The sequence below is a fragment of the Arvicola amphibius genome, chromosome 8 (assembly GCF_903992535.2).
Source record: "Arvicola amphibius chromosome 8, mArvAmp1.2, whole genome shotgun sequence".
Lineage (NCBI taxonomy): Eukaryota > Metazoa > Chordata > Mammalia > Rodentia > Cricetidae > Arvicola > Arvicola amphibius.
In genome coordinates, this window is record NC_052054.1 from 94,674,324 (window position 1) to 94,690,968 (window position 16,645).

General features: G+C 38.9%; 1 protein-coding gene across 12 annotated transcripts in view; it reads right to left on the reverse strand.

Annotated features, from left to right (window-relative positions):
* Window positions 1-16,645, reverse strand: part of Pam (peptidylglycine alpha-amidating monooxygenase) — a 289,362-nt gene that overhangs the window by 27,195 nt on the left and 245,522 nt on the right. For all 12 annotated transcript variants that reach the window (XM_042055489.1, XM_038338643.2, XM_042055490.1 and 9 more), the window contains one exon: window positions 11,075-11,204. In XM_042055489.1, coding sequence (XP_041911423.1) covers window positions 11,075-11,204 — 130 coding nt within the window. The remainder of the gene's footprint in view (window positions 1-11,074; window positions 11,205-16,645) is intronic.

Sequence of the window (16,645 nt, forward strand, 5' to 3'; positions counted from 1 at the left end):
TAAATCATACTCTCTTGCCATTAAAAATATCCATCACATAATTATCTGAGCTTCTTGACTAGTAAAGTCTTTAGGGTATATTTTTCCTGAAAGATAACAGTAAGTCCCTGAAGTAGTTCTTATTAAAGATGTATTCAATTGAACACAAAGTATTGATTTATCTTGGTCAGTCTAAAACTTAAGTAAACACATTGACATGTGTAGTTAAAACCTCACAGCAGTCGCTAATAAAAAAATCACATTTATAAAACATACACAGCATCAGTAACAAAAAAACCACACAAAACACATGATATTCTGGTAACATGATTAAATTTAAATATAAAATCCTATTAAGACAAAAGTAAGGTATGAATTTACAAGGTAACATTAAACATGGGAGGGAAGTAAAGGACAGCCATGCACTATTGCTATCGTAAGCATCCAGGAATTTATTTTATATCTGAAATAATATTAAAAATTAATTTTTACTTGAAATACTACTATTGTTCCTCTAGAAAATAAAGGATTTAGCCATCAATAATCTTACTTTCTCTAAGCTATGACATTAAATAACTAAAGTTAAAATAAGCAAATAGATACCTGAGGTTGAACTTAACTTTACACAGCATGGAGTCCCTAGTTCATTAGCTACTAAAGTTTGTCTAGCCGGGCGGTGGTGGCGCACGCCTTTAATCCCAGCACTCGGGAGGCAGAGGCAGGCGGATCTCTGAGTTCGAGGCCAGCCTGGTCTACAAGAGCTAGTTCCAGGACAGGCTCTAGAAACTACAGGGAAACCCTGTCTCAAAAAACCAAAAAAAAAGTTTGTCTAATATTTCTCATTATTCATAATCAGTTTAGGGCTACATAAAGGTTCAGTGGCTATAAATAATGTGAAAATTATGTTTCCTGTAACAACAGCAGTTGTAATGTCTTTTTTATAATGAAATATATATTATTTTACTGTTCTTTGGTGAATTAAAATTACTGCCTACTCATTGTATAAGATGACTTCATTAAGACATTTTCATACATATTTATTATCTATTTTGATTTTGTTTACATTCACCCCCATTATGATAATTCCCTCGTGCCAGTCACTTTTATTTACTTTAATTTGATATTTTATATGAGAGATAAAATGCAATATTTAGCTTCCTGAGTTTTAATTGCATTGCTTAATACTCATTTCATACAAATAACATGAATATGTTCTTCAAGGGTGAATAAGATTCCACTGCTCAAAAAGGAGGGAGATCATGAGCAAGGAAGTCAGGACTGTGAGGAGTGCGTTTACCCATTGAGACGGTGTGACAGATCTAACGGGAGACTACCAAGTCCAGTTGGAATGGAACTGATGGAACAGGGGACCAAACCGGGCTCTCTGAATGTGGCTGACGGTGGAGGAGGACTGAGAAACCAAGGACAACGGCAATGAATGTGAACTCTACAGCATGGACGGGCTCACTGTGAGCCTTAACCTTCACCTGGCGATGGATGGAGATAGAGACAGAGCCCCACACTGGAGCACCGGACTGAGCTCCCAAAGTTCTGATGAGGAGCAGAAGGAGAGAGATCATGAGAAAGAAAGTCAGAACCATGAGGGATGCGTTCACCCACTGAGACGGCAGGACAGAACTAATGGAAGACCACCAAGTCCACTTGGAATGGGACTGATGGAACATGCGACCAAATCGGACTCTCTGAGGGTGGCTGATGGTGGAGGCTGACTGAGGAGCCAAGGACAATGGCGATGGGCTTGGTCTCTACGACATGGACGGGCTCTGTGTGAGCCTTGTCAGTTTGGTTGCTCACCTTCCTGGACCTGGGGGGAGTTGAGAGGACCTTAGACTTAACATAGTGAAGGGAACCCTGATGGCTCTTTGGCCTGGAGAGGGAGGGAGTGGGGGTATGGGCGAAAAAATAAAAAAAAAAAAAAAGATTCCACTGCTCACATACGCTACACTCCCCTTATCTGCTGGTGTACATATAGACTGAGTGTATAAACTATGTTTCCCCTCCCCCTTTTCTAGGGGAAATTTTAATTGATATGAATTTAGATTCACACACAGCTATAAGAAATGCCAAAGGGCATCTGCGTAGACTTCATCTTTCGTCTTTCCTCAATAATGACCTTTTTGTAAACTACATAGAAGATCACAGCCAGGGTATTAACAGTGATAGATCCACTGCTCATATTTTGATTCCCCTATATCACTGATGATACTCGAAAGTTTTGTTGCAGCCGGGCGGCGGTGGCGCACGCCTTTAATCCCAGCACTTGGGAGGCAGAGGCAGGCGGATCTCTGAGTTCGAGGCCAGCCTGGTCTACAAGAGCTAGTTCCAGGACAGGCTCTAGAAACTACAGGGAAACCCTGTCTTGAAAAACCAAAAAAAAAAAAAAAAGTTTTGTTGCTTGGGTGTAGAATATATGGACCCATTTCTTTTCTGACTGATAGCAGACACGAAACATTCTTAAGTCCTCACAACTCTTACCAAGTGCTGTTCATTTTGGAAGGAGAAAGCGTTCAGACTCATCATTAATAGCTCCTAACTGTGCCATTCCAGTGGCTCATTGTGTCCTTTCACAAGGCAGCAGCATATCAGACCTCAGCACACCTAATTCTGCCTCTCTTCTCTGCAGAATAATAAGCCACATGGAAGTAGAGTATATTTCCTTGCGGCAGGTTCCTCTAATGATGCGTTGTAGTCAGTCTGTAAGTTAACTGCCTCCTTTCCATCTCTGGTCATGTAATTCTTGTAAATGATCAAAACCCAAAACTATTATTTCATTGAAAGAAATGAGAATCTGTCTTTGTTTTTGAAGTTCAGCTTCACTGTCCATCCCCCAAATTTAAAGTTTTATTATTATTTCCTTGATTTCACAGATCCTGAGCACTGGACTTGACTTCTGAGAATAAAAGTTGCGTTGATGAACAGATATAAATAATTCAGACTCAGGGTCCTATGCCAGTCAGGTCAAAGGAGAACACGGCAGCTGCTGACCAGGTCAGTGGAGAACACCCTTCATGAAATGCACTGTCTTGCAGTGCTCACAATGTGGACAAACATCTGTCGAGTAACTGATGTTCTTCTCTAACAGACACAATCTGTGTGATGGCGTCTGCGCTTATCTAAGAGGCTGCAGGTTTCTCATCATGATAACAAGCAGTAAAGTTAATTTAGGGGCCAATTCCTTTTACTTCACTCAGTGATCTTTTCATGGTATGGGAGAAAACTAGGAAACAGCCAACTGAGAAGAGAATGCTAACAAAAGTTAACAATGGAAAGAAAATAAATCAAATCTCTCTTAACATAATTTGGAACAATTGAAGCCACCAGCTTTCTCATCTTATCACTATGTATTTCCCAATACCTTATGACAATATAGCAATAGAATATTAGGGCTTTTGCTTGATTTTATATCTCTAGATGCACTTATGCCATCTGTGTGGAAAATGGCATCTTGCATATTGAACTAGTTACTTTTCCAAAGAATTATACTTATTTTACCGATTATCACTACATTTATGCTGTATCCATTAGGGGTCTCTCAGCTAGTGAGTATGTATGCTGTTGACTTTACTAACAAGGGAAACGCTTTACGTAGCTAGCACCCACCCACAAACAAAAGGAAAAGGAAACACAAAGGAAAGAGAGCAAAATCCAAATATTAAAGAAGCTACTTACACTGACATCATTTAATTTTATCAATTCACCTCTAATAATGTGAATAACATGTAAGGAAAGGATAACATTCTTAGGAGAAATGGAGCTTCAAAGGCATTAGCCAAGACTCGGCAGGCCTGACCCTCCCATTTAACATTTTTTAGCAGATGTCTGTGTGTTTAAACTGGCAGCACCAGGGGACATTCAGTCATTCAAACGACTGGTGGTCTTTTATAAGCTTTTCACTTGGGATGGCTGGAGTTCCACGAACTAGCAGCTGGTCTTGGGTGTTACACAGGGCAAATAATAAAGGCAAAGCCTGTGCACCACACACACACACACACACACACACACACACACACACACACACACACACGCACACGCACAATCTGCCAAACAGAATGGTTTATAAACTCTCTTGTAATTCTAAGAAAGGTAACCCTTGAACAGCTCACAAATGGATGGCAGATTATATCGTTGCTATAGCAAACTGATTATTTAGTGTTCTAAAGCAGCCACCCCCCCTCCCTTTCTGTGCTGCAGAGAAGTCTTTATTTCAACCACATTTAACTTTTCATGGGGTCTAATAATACCCTGCACATTTCACACAGTGCCCGGAGCACTGATGGATTTTGTATGCGTCTCTAAAAAAGCACTCGGTTGCAAAGACTGAGCAGTGGCCTATGGGCTGGAATTCATCAGTTCTTTATTCTAACAGTTTGAATTCCCCATTAATGATTTTGTACATTACCAGCTAATCAAACAGTTTAGATAAGGCTCAGAAGAAATGCTTTTTTCGAATTCACACACATACAAAGGGCTAGAATAAGTACAAAATAAACTTTTGTGCAATCAATCAAAATTAAGGGAATGCAAAATAAGTAATAAAGTAAGGAAAGAAATGACATGTTGCTGTAATTATATAAATTAAGACTGTGAAAGGAACCATAGGTTTCCAATTGAACAAATAAATAAAAATGTGTCTTAGGGGAACAGCTTATAAAGCCCCCCTAAGTGGGATATGCTTAAAATATTACATCAAAAAAATCCTGATTGCATACATAGTTTGGAAAAGTCCTGTGATAAGAAAATGGGGAAGACAAGGAAACCAGCAGTCCTGTTCAGTCCTCTGATGGGCCTCGGCTGGGCGACCCCGATAAGCAGAAGAGAGTGGAGAACCAGCTGTCAGGAGTCTTGGGCTTCAGATCACGTTCCGTCAATATGACCACTGGGCACAAATGACGTGACAAATTCATGCTGTTACTAAGCAATATGAGGTAATTATTACCCCCCCTTTCATTTTAGACAAAGAGCTGATATGCAGGCAATTCAAGTACTTTGTTGCATATCTCAAAGCTGGGTAGCAGCTACCAAGAGAAAGTCAGGTCACCTGTCTCTATAAACACGGCTTTTTCTCTTTTGAGAGTTGACTGCATGATTTCCATGATTCAGATTTACGGCATAGATGTAGTAGAGGGGAGGATAGCGCAGGGATGAAGATGAACCACAAAGAGCGGCACGGAAGTGGAAGATACTTGTGCAGTTCAGGTGACGGCAACACGGCAGAAAGGAGGAGACTATGGGGGCAGTCCTTCTGTAAAGCTCAAGTTTCTCTCAGATACACAGGGATTCGGAATGGGTCAGGCACTTTGAGCTGTGTTGTTCGGGCCTAATCAAATTTTAAGGTATAAAAGAAATGGCAGCTGTTGAAGCAAAACCTCAGTCAGATAAAATCACTGCAGGCTCCAGAAAACTACAGCGGCAAATCCTGCAATGGATTTTCTTTCTTAAACTAAAATTTGCAGGAAAATCGATTTCTAAACCAGCAAATCTAAGCAACAGTCCTCTGTGATGGACATCAAGGAAGACTCGGTTTGAAAGCTACATGAGGAAATCTAAAGATCTCAAGTTCTCAGCGCACACAGCTTACAGGATTAACCATGCACTTAGTCCCACATTTTAAAAAATCATTTACTTTTATTTCACGTCCATTGGTGTTTTTTTCTGTATGTATGTCTGTGTGAGGGTGTTGGATCCCCTAGAACTGTAGTTACAGACAGTTGTTACCTGTCATATGGGTGTTGGGAATTGAACCCGGATCTCCTGAAAGAGCAGCCAGTGCTCTTCAGTGAGGAGCCACGTCTCCAGCCCCTAGACACACATTTTAAACTACATTTATAAAGCATGAAAGGTATGCTTGTCAGATACCTAATACAGGACAGAGAGGACACATTATTTTCTGAATAATTAGGAGGAAAATATCTGTAAATTTAAACAATGTCAAACCTATTGAGTGACACATAGCTGTGACAAAGTTTTAAATTTAATATTCTGAAAAACAGAAATATACGTTTTTGGAAAAAACTTTTTGACTTCTTTTATATGTATATTTGAAGACTTTAGGAGATTAAAAATTAAAAAGAGAGCAACCTGACACTCTTTTATTAAAAGAAAAATAAAATAATGATTTGAAGGAGAAACTCAGTGATAGAGTGTTTGCCTAGCTGAGGAAATTTCTGAATTTGGTGCCCATCAAAGCACACACAGACACATGTACACACACACACACACACACACACACACACACAGAGAGAGAAAGATACAGAGACACACATACAAACATACACAAACACAGTCACGCACAAACATACACACAGAGACACAGACACTAACACAAACACACACATACACTCATACAAATACACTCAACACAGGCACAGGCACACAAACACACAGATACCCATAGACTCATGGCACACATATAAAATCACACACACACAGGAAATACAGTCCTATGGTACTGATACACATCTAGAAAACAACAGCAAAGAAAGTGGTGTACCACTACTTGGATCCAATACAAGAGGTAATGTGGCCACTTCTAGAAGAAAGAAATTAAAGATCTAAGAAACCAAAATGCTTTCAGAGGAAAATAATCAAATCATCATTAAGATAGTTGAGAGCCTGGGGAACATTTAGTTTACAAAATGCAAATAAAGACATGGAAAAACGGGAGAAAGCCCATTCTAAATTATCATGATGAAGGCAGACTCAGATTTGATTTTTTAATTTTATTATGTATACAATATTCTGTCTGCATGTATACATGTAGGCCAGAAGAGGGCACCAGATCTCATTACAGATGGTTGTGAGCCACCATGTGGTTGCTGGGAATTGAACTCAGGACCTTGGGAAGAGCAGGTAATGCTCTTAACTGCTGAGCCATCTTTCCAGCCCCTCAGATTTGATTTTAGCATGTGAAGAACTTTATGGCATCTGGAAGTGCATCAGAATTGGATAGCATGTCCATATACAGTGACATATACAAACACACACACACACACACACACACACACACGCTTTTGGTTGTGAGCCTCATCTTTAGTGGCCGAGCCATCTCTCCAGCCCCACAGGGACTTTCTTAGCACTGGAAGAAGTCCAGGCATAGAACTACTGATGATACATAGAACAGATGCACTGGCAGCTAAAATAAAGCCTTCTGGTGGTGTTTTCTTCTGGCAGTGCTCAATGTATGGCATCCCATTTTGTATTAATGAGATCTTGGCTTTTGTTTGGTTGATCCAACATTCTAGACCCCCAAGTCTGACATTCACAAGGATAAAGAAAAAAGACATACCAATATATGATACAAAACTCATCTTAGGGACATTCTATTGGAATATCAGGATGAAGGCTATCTTCTCTATGATATTAGTATATTAGTATATTATATTATATATTATAATTATATAATTATAATTATATAATGTATATTATATAATTATAATATATTATAATATATACTATATATTATATATTATATATAATATATAGTATATATTAGTATATTAGTATATGATATTAGTATATCAGTATACAATCCTAACAGGGATCTTGTTGTTGTAGTTTGGGCTACCATATCCTTGACACTTTCATTTATATACAATGATAAATTTTGCCTTTCCCTAGTTTTTATTTTCTTTCCTGTCAGTAGCAGTTAAAAGTCTGAATCAAACAAATTTCCAAAATCTCTTCCAACTCCATGTGGGGAAGCTATAGGTGACACAGGGGATACAACTTTAAACACTTGAAAATCAGGGCACAGGTATGGAGTCTAGCAAAGGGTTTTGCGATGAGTCATTGCCAAGACAACCCAACCAAGTCTGAGACGAATGAAGAAGAGACCCAGAAACAAGCCTTCGACTATGGCGATGCCTTCTGAGAAACACAGCGAGAAGCAGCTGTCCTGGAGACAAGTTACACGTAAAGTTTAAAGGAGGCTAGTTGCTCACATCTGGGCAGATGGGAGTCTCTTATAAATTGCACTATTCTCTGCTGACAATAGGCACTTCCTATTTCTGCTCTAAGGAGCGTCTTGAAAGTTGTCATGTTGAAGTTGGGGACAGTCAGGAGGAAAATAAAAACCAAGTCAAGAAAGGAAGATAATTTTTCAGGATATTAAGTGGCTTAGGATTCTTATTTATTTTATTTTGATTGGCATATTGACTTACAACAGGTTAAGTGGCAGAGTGAGAGGGATGGAGGCTATCGGGATGCGACTTGTGAAGACAGCTGCTGCAATAGCATCCAAAGAACCCTGGGGTGCCGAGATGATAAGCTCCAAGTTCTGTCTGATACAGAGAAGTGATCCCTTTCTAAGAACTGTGGGATAGAAATTACTTAGATTTGATTTAGAGTAAGCCTTTCCCCCTGTGAAACCTAGAATTTTGTTGTGCTGAGAAACTGGATTGGAAAGATTTCAAGGAAAATGAGCGTAAGATTTGCCACATGGCTTCTCAGCTGAGATCAAGGGAAGAAGTGTCACTATGCGAACAGTGTGGCAACAAGAATGCAGTCTCAACCAGCCTTTAATTCTAGTCTCTATCAGTACGGCATAAATCCTACAAGAAGGCATCACTGCGCAGTGCCTGGCTTTCAAGGAAGAAAATAAGGTTTTCTTTCCAATTTATACCAACCCATACCTACAGGAATAATGGCCATGCATGACCACTCACACACAGAATATAAGGCTTTTCTTTGAATAAATTCAAATCAATTAAAACAACAACAACAACCCCCCCCCCCAAGCCCCGACAGAACAATCTGTTTCTAATTGTCTTCATGAATAATAAAGCAGAAACTGTCTGGGAGCTGATATCTGTGTGATCCTGAAGACGTCTTTAAAATTATGAATGGAAAACCTTGCTGTGACCAACAGACCATGCCAGGGAGAGAAAGAGAAACTACACACATTCTTATAGCCAAGAAATAAAGCTGAAGAGAATGGCGAAACAGATAGTGAGCGAAGCCATCAATTTCCTCTGCATTTTCCAAAGCATCCATTTACTGATGTCATTTACCTTGGCACACACACAGGGCTTGGTGGTGAATGTACTTCCAAATGATTCTGGGTATCTAGATGAATTCTGGGTGTCAGGCAAAAGCAGTTTTACAGCCAGAACTCCCGCATAAGCTGCAGAGAGTCTTATCCTAATGGCTCCTGTTTCTTAGTCTTGTGTTGTCTCCCTTCAAGCTGACCTCTCCTGACCCTTCCTTGCTACTTAACTATTATCCCAGCCTTTACTGTTTGCTTGAAGTGGATATAATATTAAAATGGAAGCCTGGACTCTGTCCAATGTTAGTTCTTGCCAGCTGAAGCCGTATCAATGGGAGAAAATGATGCTGTAATTTTCTTGTCTGGCAAAATGTACTAAGAAATTCATGCAGAAAATGTAGCAATATTCATTAAAATGAAGAATATGCCACAATGAGTACTGATAGTTTGCTTTTAAAAGCACTTGTTAAAATACCATTAGATGTTTAGTATCAACCAAGTCAACGTAGTGGAGTGGCAAGATGGCATGCTGAGTACTATTATTTGCTTTGGACTTCCAAGTATCTTTCTCCCATTCACTTTGTGTGACAACCAGGAAGGACAGTTACATAGCAATACAAGTAGTCATGCATTTTTGAAATGTCGATTATATTTCATATCTAACCGCATAAAAAAACTCATCTATATGTGCGTGACAGAATGATTTGAATCAAGAGCTCTTAAAAAGAGGAGCGGAGCCCCAATTTCCCAGATGAGAGTCTGTAATTGTACATATGAAAGGAGAAGACTCATTAAAATTCACTGAAAACATTCAAAACTTTACTTTCATGTGTAAATCTGCAGTTAAAGAAATGACAAATGGATATTCATCAGTAAGTAGAACCAAAACAATGTACTATGTTTTGGTGGCACACCTAAACATATCTAACCACTGAGCATACTTATAAACTTATGGAAAGCTATCACCAAGCAATTAGGTGGCCAAGTCTGTTTTCAGATGTAAAGGACCTGAAGCTTTGCCACTTGCTGATGAGACATTGAGGGGAGCCTTGGTTTTCATTTGTAAAATGTGAATTGTCATGGTGATAATAACTCTTGTTCACTTAAAGCACTGATGGGCCTACGGCAGTCCATCCAGGACAGGACCCTTAGAGTGACTCCAAGAACACAGTACAAGACGGAATGAAAGGTCAGAAAGAAAATGCAGAGGAAGAAGCCCCAGAAGTTAAATGGGTCCAGTGTTGGCATTAGACATAGTGCTCATAAAAGAATTTACATACTAATAAACCTGTGTGAAGATATGAAGGCCATGACACTCATGACTCCCACACTCATGGAAGCCAACCCCCCAATCACAACATCTACAAAGTTCACACTGTCATGGCATGGGATGGCAGCAGGGACAGGACAGGAAGGTGGTTTTTTTTTTTTTTTTCTAAACAAGCTGGGAAATAGCAAAATGTTTTTCTGTCGCCACCTAGTAACTTCCTAGATGATTGCTTCTCTGGATTACTTTCTTTGATGTCTTGAAATGCTTCATGAGTGTGGGGCTGAGCTTTTTATGTTTCACCCGGGAAAAGAGAGTAGTTTCAAGAAGAAGATAGAGATAATAGGCAGGCAGGATTTCAGGCTGTTCCTGCCTTTTCTATAAACTAGTATGAGAGACTACTTTGTTTTAAAATGCACAAGATTTCCCCTCTGCTATTTTTCATAGTTGGGGGCTGAACTAACAAATACGTTTTCTATATAAGAATAAATCCCAGAACGCATATAGGTTGATATGGAAACATAAGGCAAACATCTCGCGGCAATTCTTGAAATCGTAGAGCTGAAAGGGAAGACGTAATCAAAGAACTACTACAATAGAACCCGAGCATCCACTCTGCAGAACACTAGTCCTGAATCCTGGATATACTCATAACTAGCTACGAGCATCACAAAAAGGAGAGCCACCTAACTTTCACATACACCCACACTTCTTCAGAATTTCTAAAAAAAAAAAAAAAAAAAAAAAAAAACCAAAGGAAAAAACTAAATCAAGAGTTCACCTGTAAGGACTCTTAATTCAATGGAGAAAAGAATCTTACTTACTTTCCATCCCAAACATGGTCACCTCTGTGGAAAATCACTAGGTTATTCTTAGAGTCCAGTGCCACACCAGAGACCTGGCCCGGTAACAAGTACACTCCAGGCCAGTCCAGGGCCTCCTCCACATGGAAATCTAAAAGATAAAGCCACACATGGATTCAGTGTAAAAACAGAGGCAAAGACGCAGCATTGGCACACAGACTCATGCACAGACACGGAAACAAACTCGAGCAGGAAATATGCCAAGCGCATGCACATGCCGCGCAGCCTCTCGAGCTGTGACATAAAGGGACTGGACTCGTCTTGAGACCCTCCGCTCTCCTTTCCCACTGCTGAGATGTCTGTAAAAATCAGACAGATCTTAAGCTACAAAAGAGTCAACTTGAAATCGCTTCTTCCTTGATAAGATTTTTAACATTAAATTAATGTCTTTGAAAACTTATGCCAACATTGGGGGGTATTGTTTAAATATACAATTTTAAAATGCAAATAAGTGGCAGAAATTAGCAAAAACCCTCAATATTTCACTCTCTCCTGTCTGTCTTTCTGTCTGTATCTATCTATCTGTCTGTCTGTCTGTCTGTCCGTCCGTCTATCTCCCATATGAATAAAATCTGGATGACCGATCGACAGCAGTTCCTAGGCTAAGCTATTTATTGATTACCCATTACACTTGGAACTATGTAAGACATCATCATTTGTCTTAGCTTCAGTGTTCTTATAAAAATTGGAATTCTCTGTCCTTGTACATATTTTCTTGTTTTCTAACAGGACAAACAGACAGCACTGACAACTCTATTACTGACTGACAAATTATTCCTGTTTCTGACCCTATGATTCCTATTCTGTATTCAGAGAACTACAATCTTCAGTGTACACCCGAGTTAATTTGCATTAACCCAAGTCATAAACCAGCTCATAAATGAACAGGTTCTATATACAGTGTTATATACATACTGATGATATGTAACTATTAAGATAACATTGAAAGCTACTGTATCAAAGTTTCATCCCCCCCCCATGCTTCAACAAGAGATTCTGAGAAATATCAAAGCAGAAATCCAAGCTCCATTGATTTTTCCCACTTTCTGAAGAATGTGGCCTAGGACTTACATACCAGGCATTGGAACCCTTGGGAGAGTGCCAGTGTAAGAATCGGAATTTACAAATAATCTTCTCATTTATGGAAAAGCACCTGTTCACGTAAATGTACCTTTCCACACAGCTTTTTATATAAGGTAACAAAAACGCTAACATCTACCAATGGCTTTTAATAATGCAGTTTCAACAGATAAGTGTAGCCTTTACACTGAATACGATGAACATAAAATAAAACATACATGATTCTCGGTCTTGATGAATTTACTGTAAGAATGCAAAGTAAGACAAGTGTGAAGGTCAGAGAAAACAGGAATCAAATACTTGGGACACAGAGGAGCATGAGAACACAGAAATGGTCCCATAATCCGGCTGGAGGCTTTGGCTGGCATAGCAAAATCTCTCTCGCCACAAGATCTCCTAGAGTAGCAAAAAGATGTGATTTTTGTGTCAAGTGAAGCATGGCTGAGTGGAGGCTGAGGGGATTTGGAAGTGGGAAGAGAATATTTTTGTCAGAAAGAAGAAAAGCAAAGACTTTCATAACTATAACACATGTTTCATAATGTTTAGAAGCCTGACTTGAGAAACAAATGCTAAGCCTGGCGGTTGTGGCAAGCAGGACTACAGGAGAAGCCAACCATCAGATCCGATGTAAACTCAGACAGAAGATGTATTATATATTACATGAAGATACTTATAAGGAGGGTTGTGCTTTTGCCTTGTACGGTCATGACCTATACTACAGCTAATTTTAAGGCATGATGCAAGTACTTTCTGAATAGTAGGAAGAGCACGGAGTAGGGAAATAATTTAGTTTGCGATATACTGGAGCACACACTGATGTTATTTTTTTTTCTTGCGTGTACTGTAATAGGCTTTTCTGAGTTGGAGAAGGGGGCATAGTTCAGCTCGCATGCTTCAATCTGCAGACAACCCTGGGCTGTGGAGCTGTGGGATGAAGGGCATCCATCACCTATCACACTGGCTGTCAAAAGAGGAAAAAAGGCTGGAAATTGATGCTGCAGTGAATTGTGAGTCACCGAAGGGTTTTCAGCATGGGGGTGATGTGATTAAAATTGTGCCTTTGAAAGTTAGCTTTGGAAGTAAGGGCATAAACATGATAATTACAGATGTCTAGATTGGTGAACAGAGGGGCAAATCATTCCCCAAAGAAAATAATTTAGATAGTCTTGATTTCAGGTGTATTTGATTCTCCTTTTCTTTGTGATTTGGCCTTTATTTGTCATCATTCTGTCCTGTGTAGCCAACTCCTGGAATGCTTTGGGATAATGCTTCTGCACGCTCTGAATATGTGTTACTCTCATTGGGTAGTGAAGAAGCTGACTGGCCTATAGCAAGAAAAGATAAAGTTAGGCAGGACAATCAGAGGATTCTGGGATGAAGATGGGCTAAGTAAGAGAGCTGCCGGCAGATGCAGAGAGGGCAAGATGGGCACGTTGTACTGAGAAAAGGTACCAAGTCATGTGATGAAGCATAGATTAAAAAATATGGGTTAATTTAAGCGTTAGCTAGTCCCAAGCCTGAGCTGTCAGCCGAGTGTTTGTGATTAATATTAAGCCTCTGAGAGAGTATTTGAGAGTGGCTGCTGGACAGGAAACTTCTGCCTACACCTGGAACTTATGGATGGACACTAAGTGAATCTTAAGTATATACCAAAGTAGATATTTAATTGCTTTCCTCAGATTCTCGGAGCCCAGAACCATTTCAACTACCACCTCCCATTTACTTTCTTGTCGCGTCTCACGGATGCTCCAGTCTCTAAAAGGGCAGGATTTTCACACTCTCATACCCTGGGAATGTATGGGTGTCACTACCTCTTCCTACCCTAAAGTAATACTGACAGTAAGATAAGACTACTTAGTAAAAATGTGCCTTTACTAACTGCGCTCACTTAAGATAATGGGCAGATGTCTTCGCTCCTGCTGCTTTAAGTTCAGTAGGCCACCAAACGTGCGACAGGGTTAAGTACTTGTGAAGATGAATGTCACTAATGGTGATAAAAGTATCCAATGTGCAAAAGCAAGCATTGTGTTGGTGTCAAATACCAGTTTCATAAAATATTGGAACTACTGTATACATAAGTTTAATCTGGCTGTGTGTAAACTCCAACAGCATATGACCTTACTTGGCTAAGAAGACAGTTTGCAAGGATCATTATGTACAAATTGTTTGGAGCCCAACCACACCGATTATAAAATCAAAATACTTGTCAATATGGTTAGAGATTTTTGCAAAACACCCAGGCAGTATAAATAGCTAGAATGTATTTATCAACAGGTCCACTTTCAGGAATTCTCAGTACAGGAGAGGTGGTGCCTAAGAAAATTTACCTTAGCACTATGAAGAACTTGGCTTTTACTAGCAGACGTTTGGAATGCATTTCTATTTCAGTCACAACAGCTTTGAGGCTGTTAGGATGACCCAGCTGAGACTTCAACGTCAGGCATCTGGGTTCTTGTGCTAATCAGATTCTAGGATGGGGCAAGGAAAGGAGTTCGTATTTTCCTTTGTGCATACTGGATAGGATAACGAACATTTTCCTCTCCAATGTATCTGCTCTATTATTAGTAAAGGTTAAAACTACATCCTATAAGACTAAATGTGTAGAATTACGAAGGTCATCTAGGAATACTTATGAACATGGATCTAATACTGACTGATCTGACTCCTGTCATAAGGTGCTCAAGAATCAGAACCTTCCAACTGCAATGGCATCAACACATGTCATTTTCTCATTTGACAGGACAGGATTTAGACTGGGGCCAGACATCAGACCTCAATACCAAGGATAATTTTCTTCTAATTATTAAAATCGGAACATTTAAAAGCCTCACCAAACAAATGGTATGATAAGATGTATTTGGGTTCTATCTTTAATTTGATATGTTTAATCACAGAGAAAAAATGTACTTCTTGTTTCATTTATTCTTTACTTAAATGATTTGATGTGTAGCTAGTTAAATGTTGTAGAATTTTGGCTTAAATTAGACATTAAATAAAAATTTCTTATCCCTGACCATGGGCAGCCATCCCATCTCTAAAATGTGACCTGTGCTAAACTCAGATGGCAAATAGCATGGTTAAGATTGACTGCTCCTTTTTAAAATTCTAGATTTGAGAATAAAATAAAGGAAACAATGTTTTTTTAAATAATGTAAATAAATATTAGTTTTAGTAGCCGTAACACAATTCATTGCTTTCGAAAAAGATGCCAAGAAAGATAAAAGCACCTTCCAGAGACTTTAAATGACATTCTTTCCAAATGAGATCTAAGACTTTTATAACGAAGTATATTATCCGCCAAAGAACGCTTGCATTTATTACAAAAACAGTAAATGTGTAGCCGCATATACTGACAGAGATTTAAAAAATTACTGATAGAAAAATCAAGCATTACTATTAAAATTATATCAATAAATCAGTAAAAGAATCTTATGCCTTTCCCAGAAAGAGATTAATGTTAGTGATCAGCGCTACTGTCACATGATCTTACTAATAAGCATTTAAAAGGGCACCCACTTATCTGTGTCACAGGAGGACAAACAGAGCCACATAAAACTCAAGCATGATAAAAATTTAATAACAGGAGTATGGTGCAACTTCAGTCTATCAAGGCTGCTTACATTTTCCCCAAAACTGGAGAAAATCACTACATTTCAATAAAATGTGTCAGTTGTTTCCTCTGTACTTGTCAGTTTCTACTAGTTTAGAAAATATGCTTTAGAGCTAACAGATTTATTATTTATCAGAACTGTTGGCAACAACTATAATTAGCAAATACTATGGGGAATATTTACAAGTCAAAAAAGGAAACAAGAATAAGTTATAATGTCTCATTTAACAGGAGTGAAGAAAGAGGAAAGAGATAGAATGTCAAAAGCAATGGCAGAATGAGTGTAGTAGAGATATTTCTAACAATCATAAAATCAAAGACTTAGTATGCATTTGAAAATGTACTTCAAAATGAAATACTGTTTAAATGGTACTCTCCTGGAATAATCTTACCAACTAGAAAGATGTAAATCAGCTGGACTGAGGTGAGACTGAATTAGTCTTTTTATGTAATATTTGTATTAATTCTTGGCTTAGTCCATATATGTATGTGGTGCATTTTGATCATATGTATCCTAAGACTTCCCTTTTATTCCTTCCAGAAATACTTACCCATCTGAACGTTTGTCTTTTTTGTTTGTTTGTTTAATAACCCACAGAGCCTTATTTCTGTAGCAGCCCATGTACTCCAGTGTGGGGCCACCCACTAGAGTGTGGTCAGCCTAACCGGAGTCACACCCTTAAAGACAACTCATCTCCTGCCCCCGGCAAGATATCAACTCTTAATAATCTCTATAGAAGACAAAAGCAAGTAGGATTTTCCTTGCGGCCAAACTGTTTAGATGTAGGCAGCAACCATGAGAAAAGTAATATATACCGTGGTTATTAAAATTGTAAGCTGAG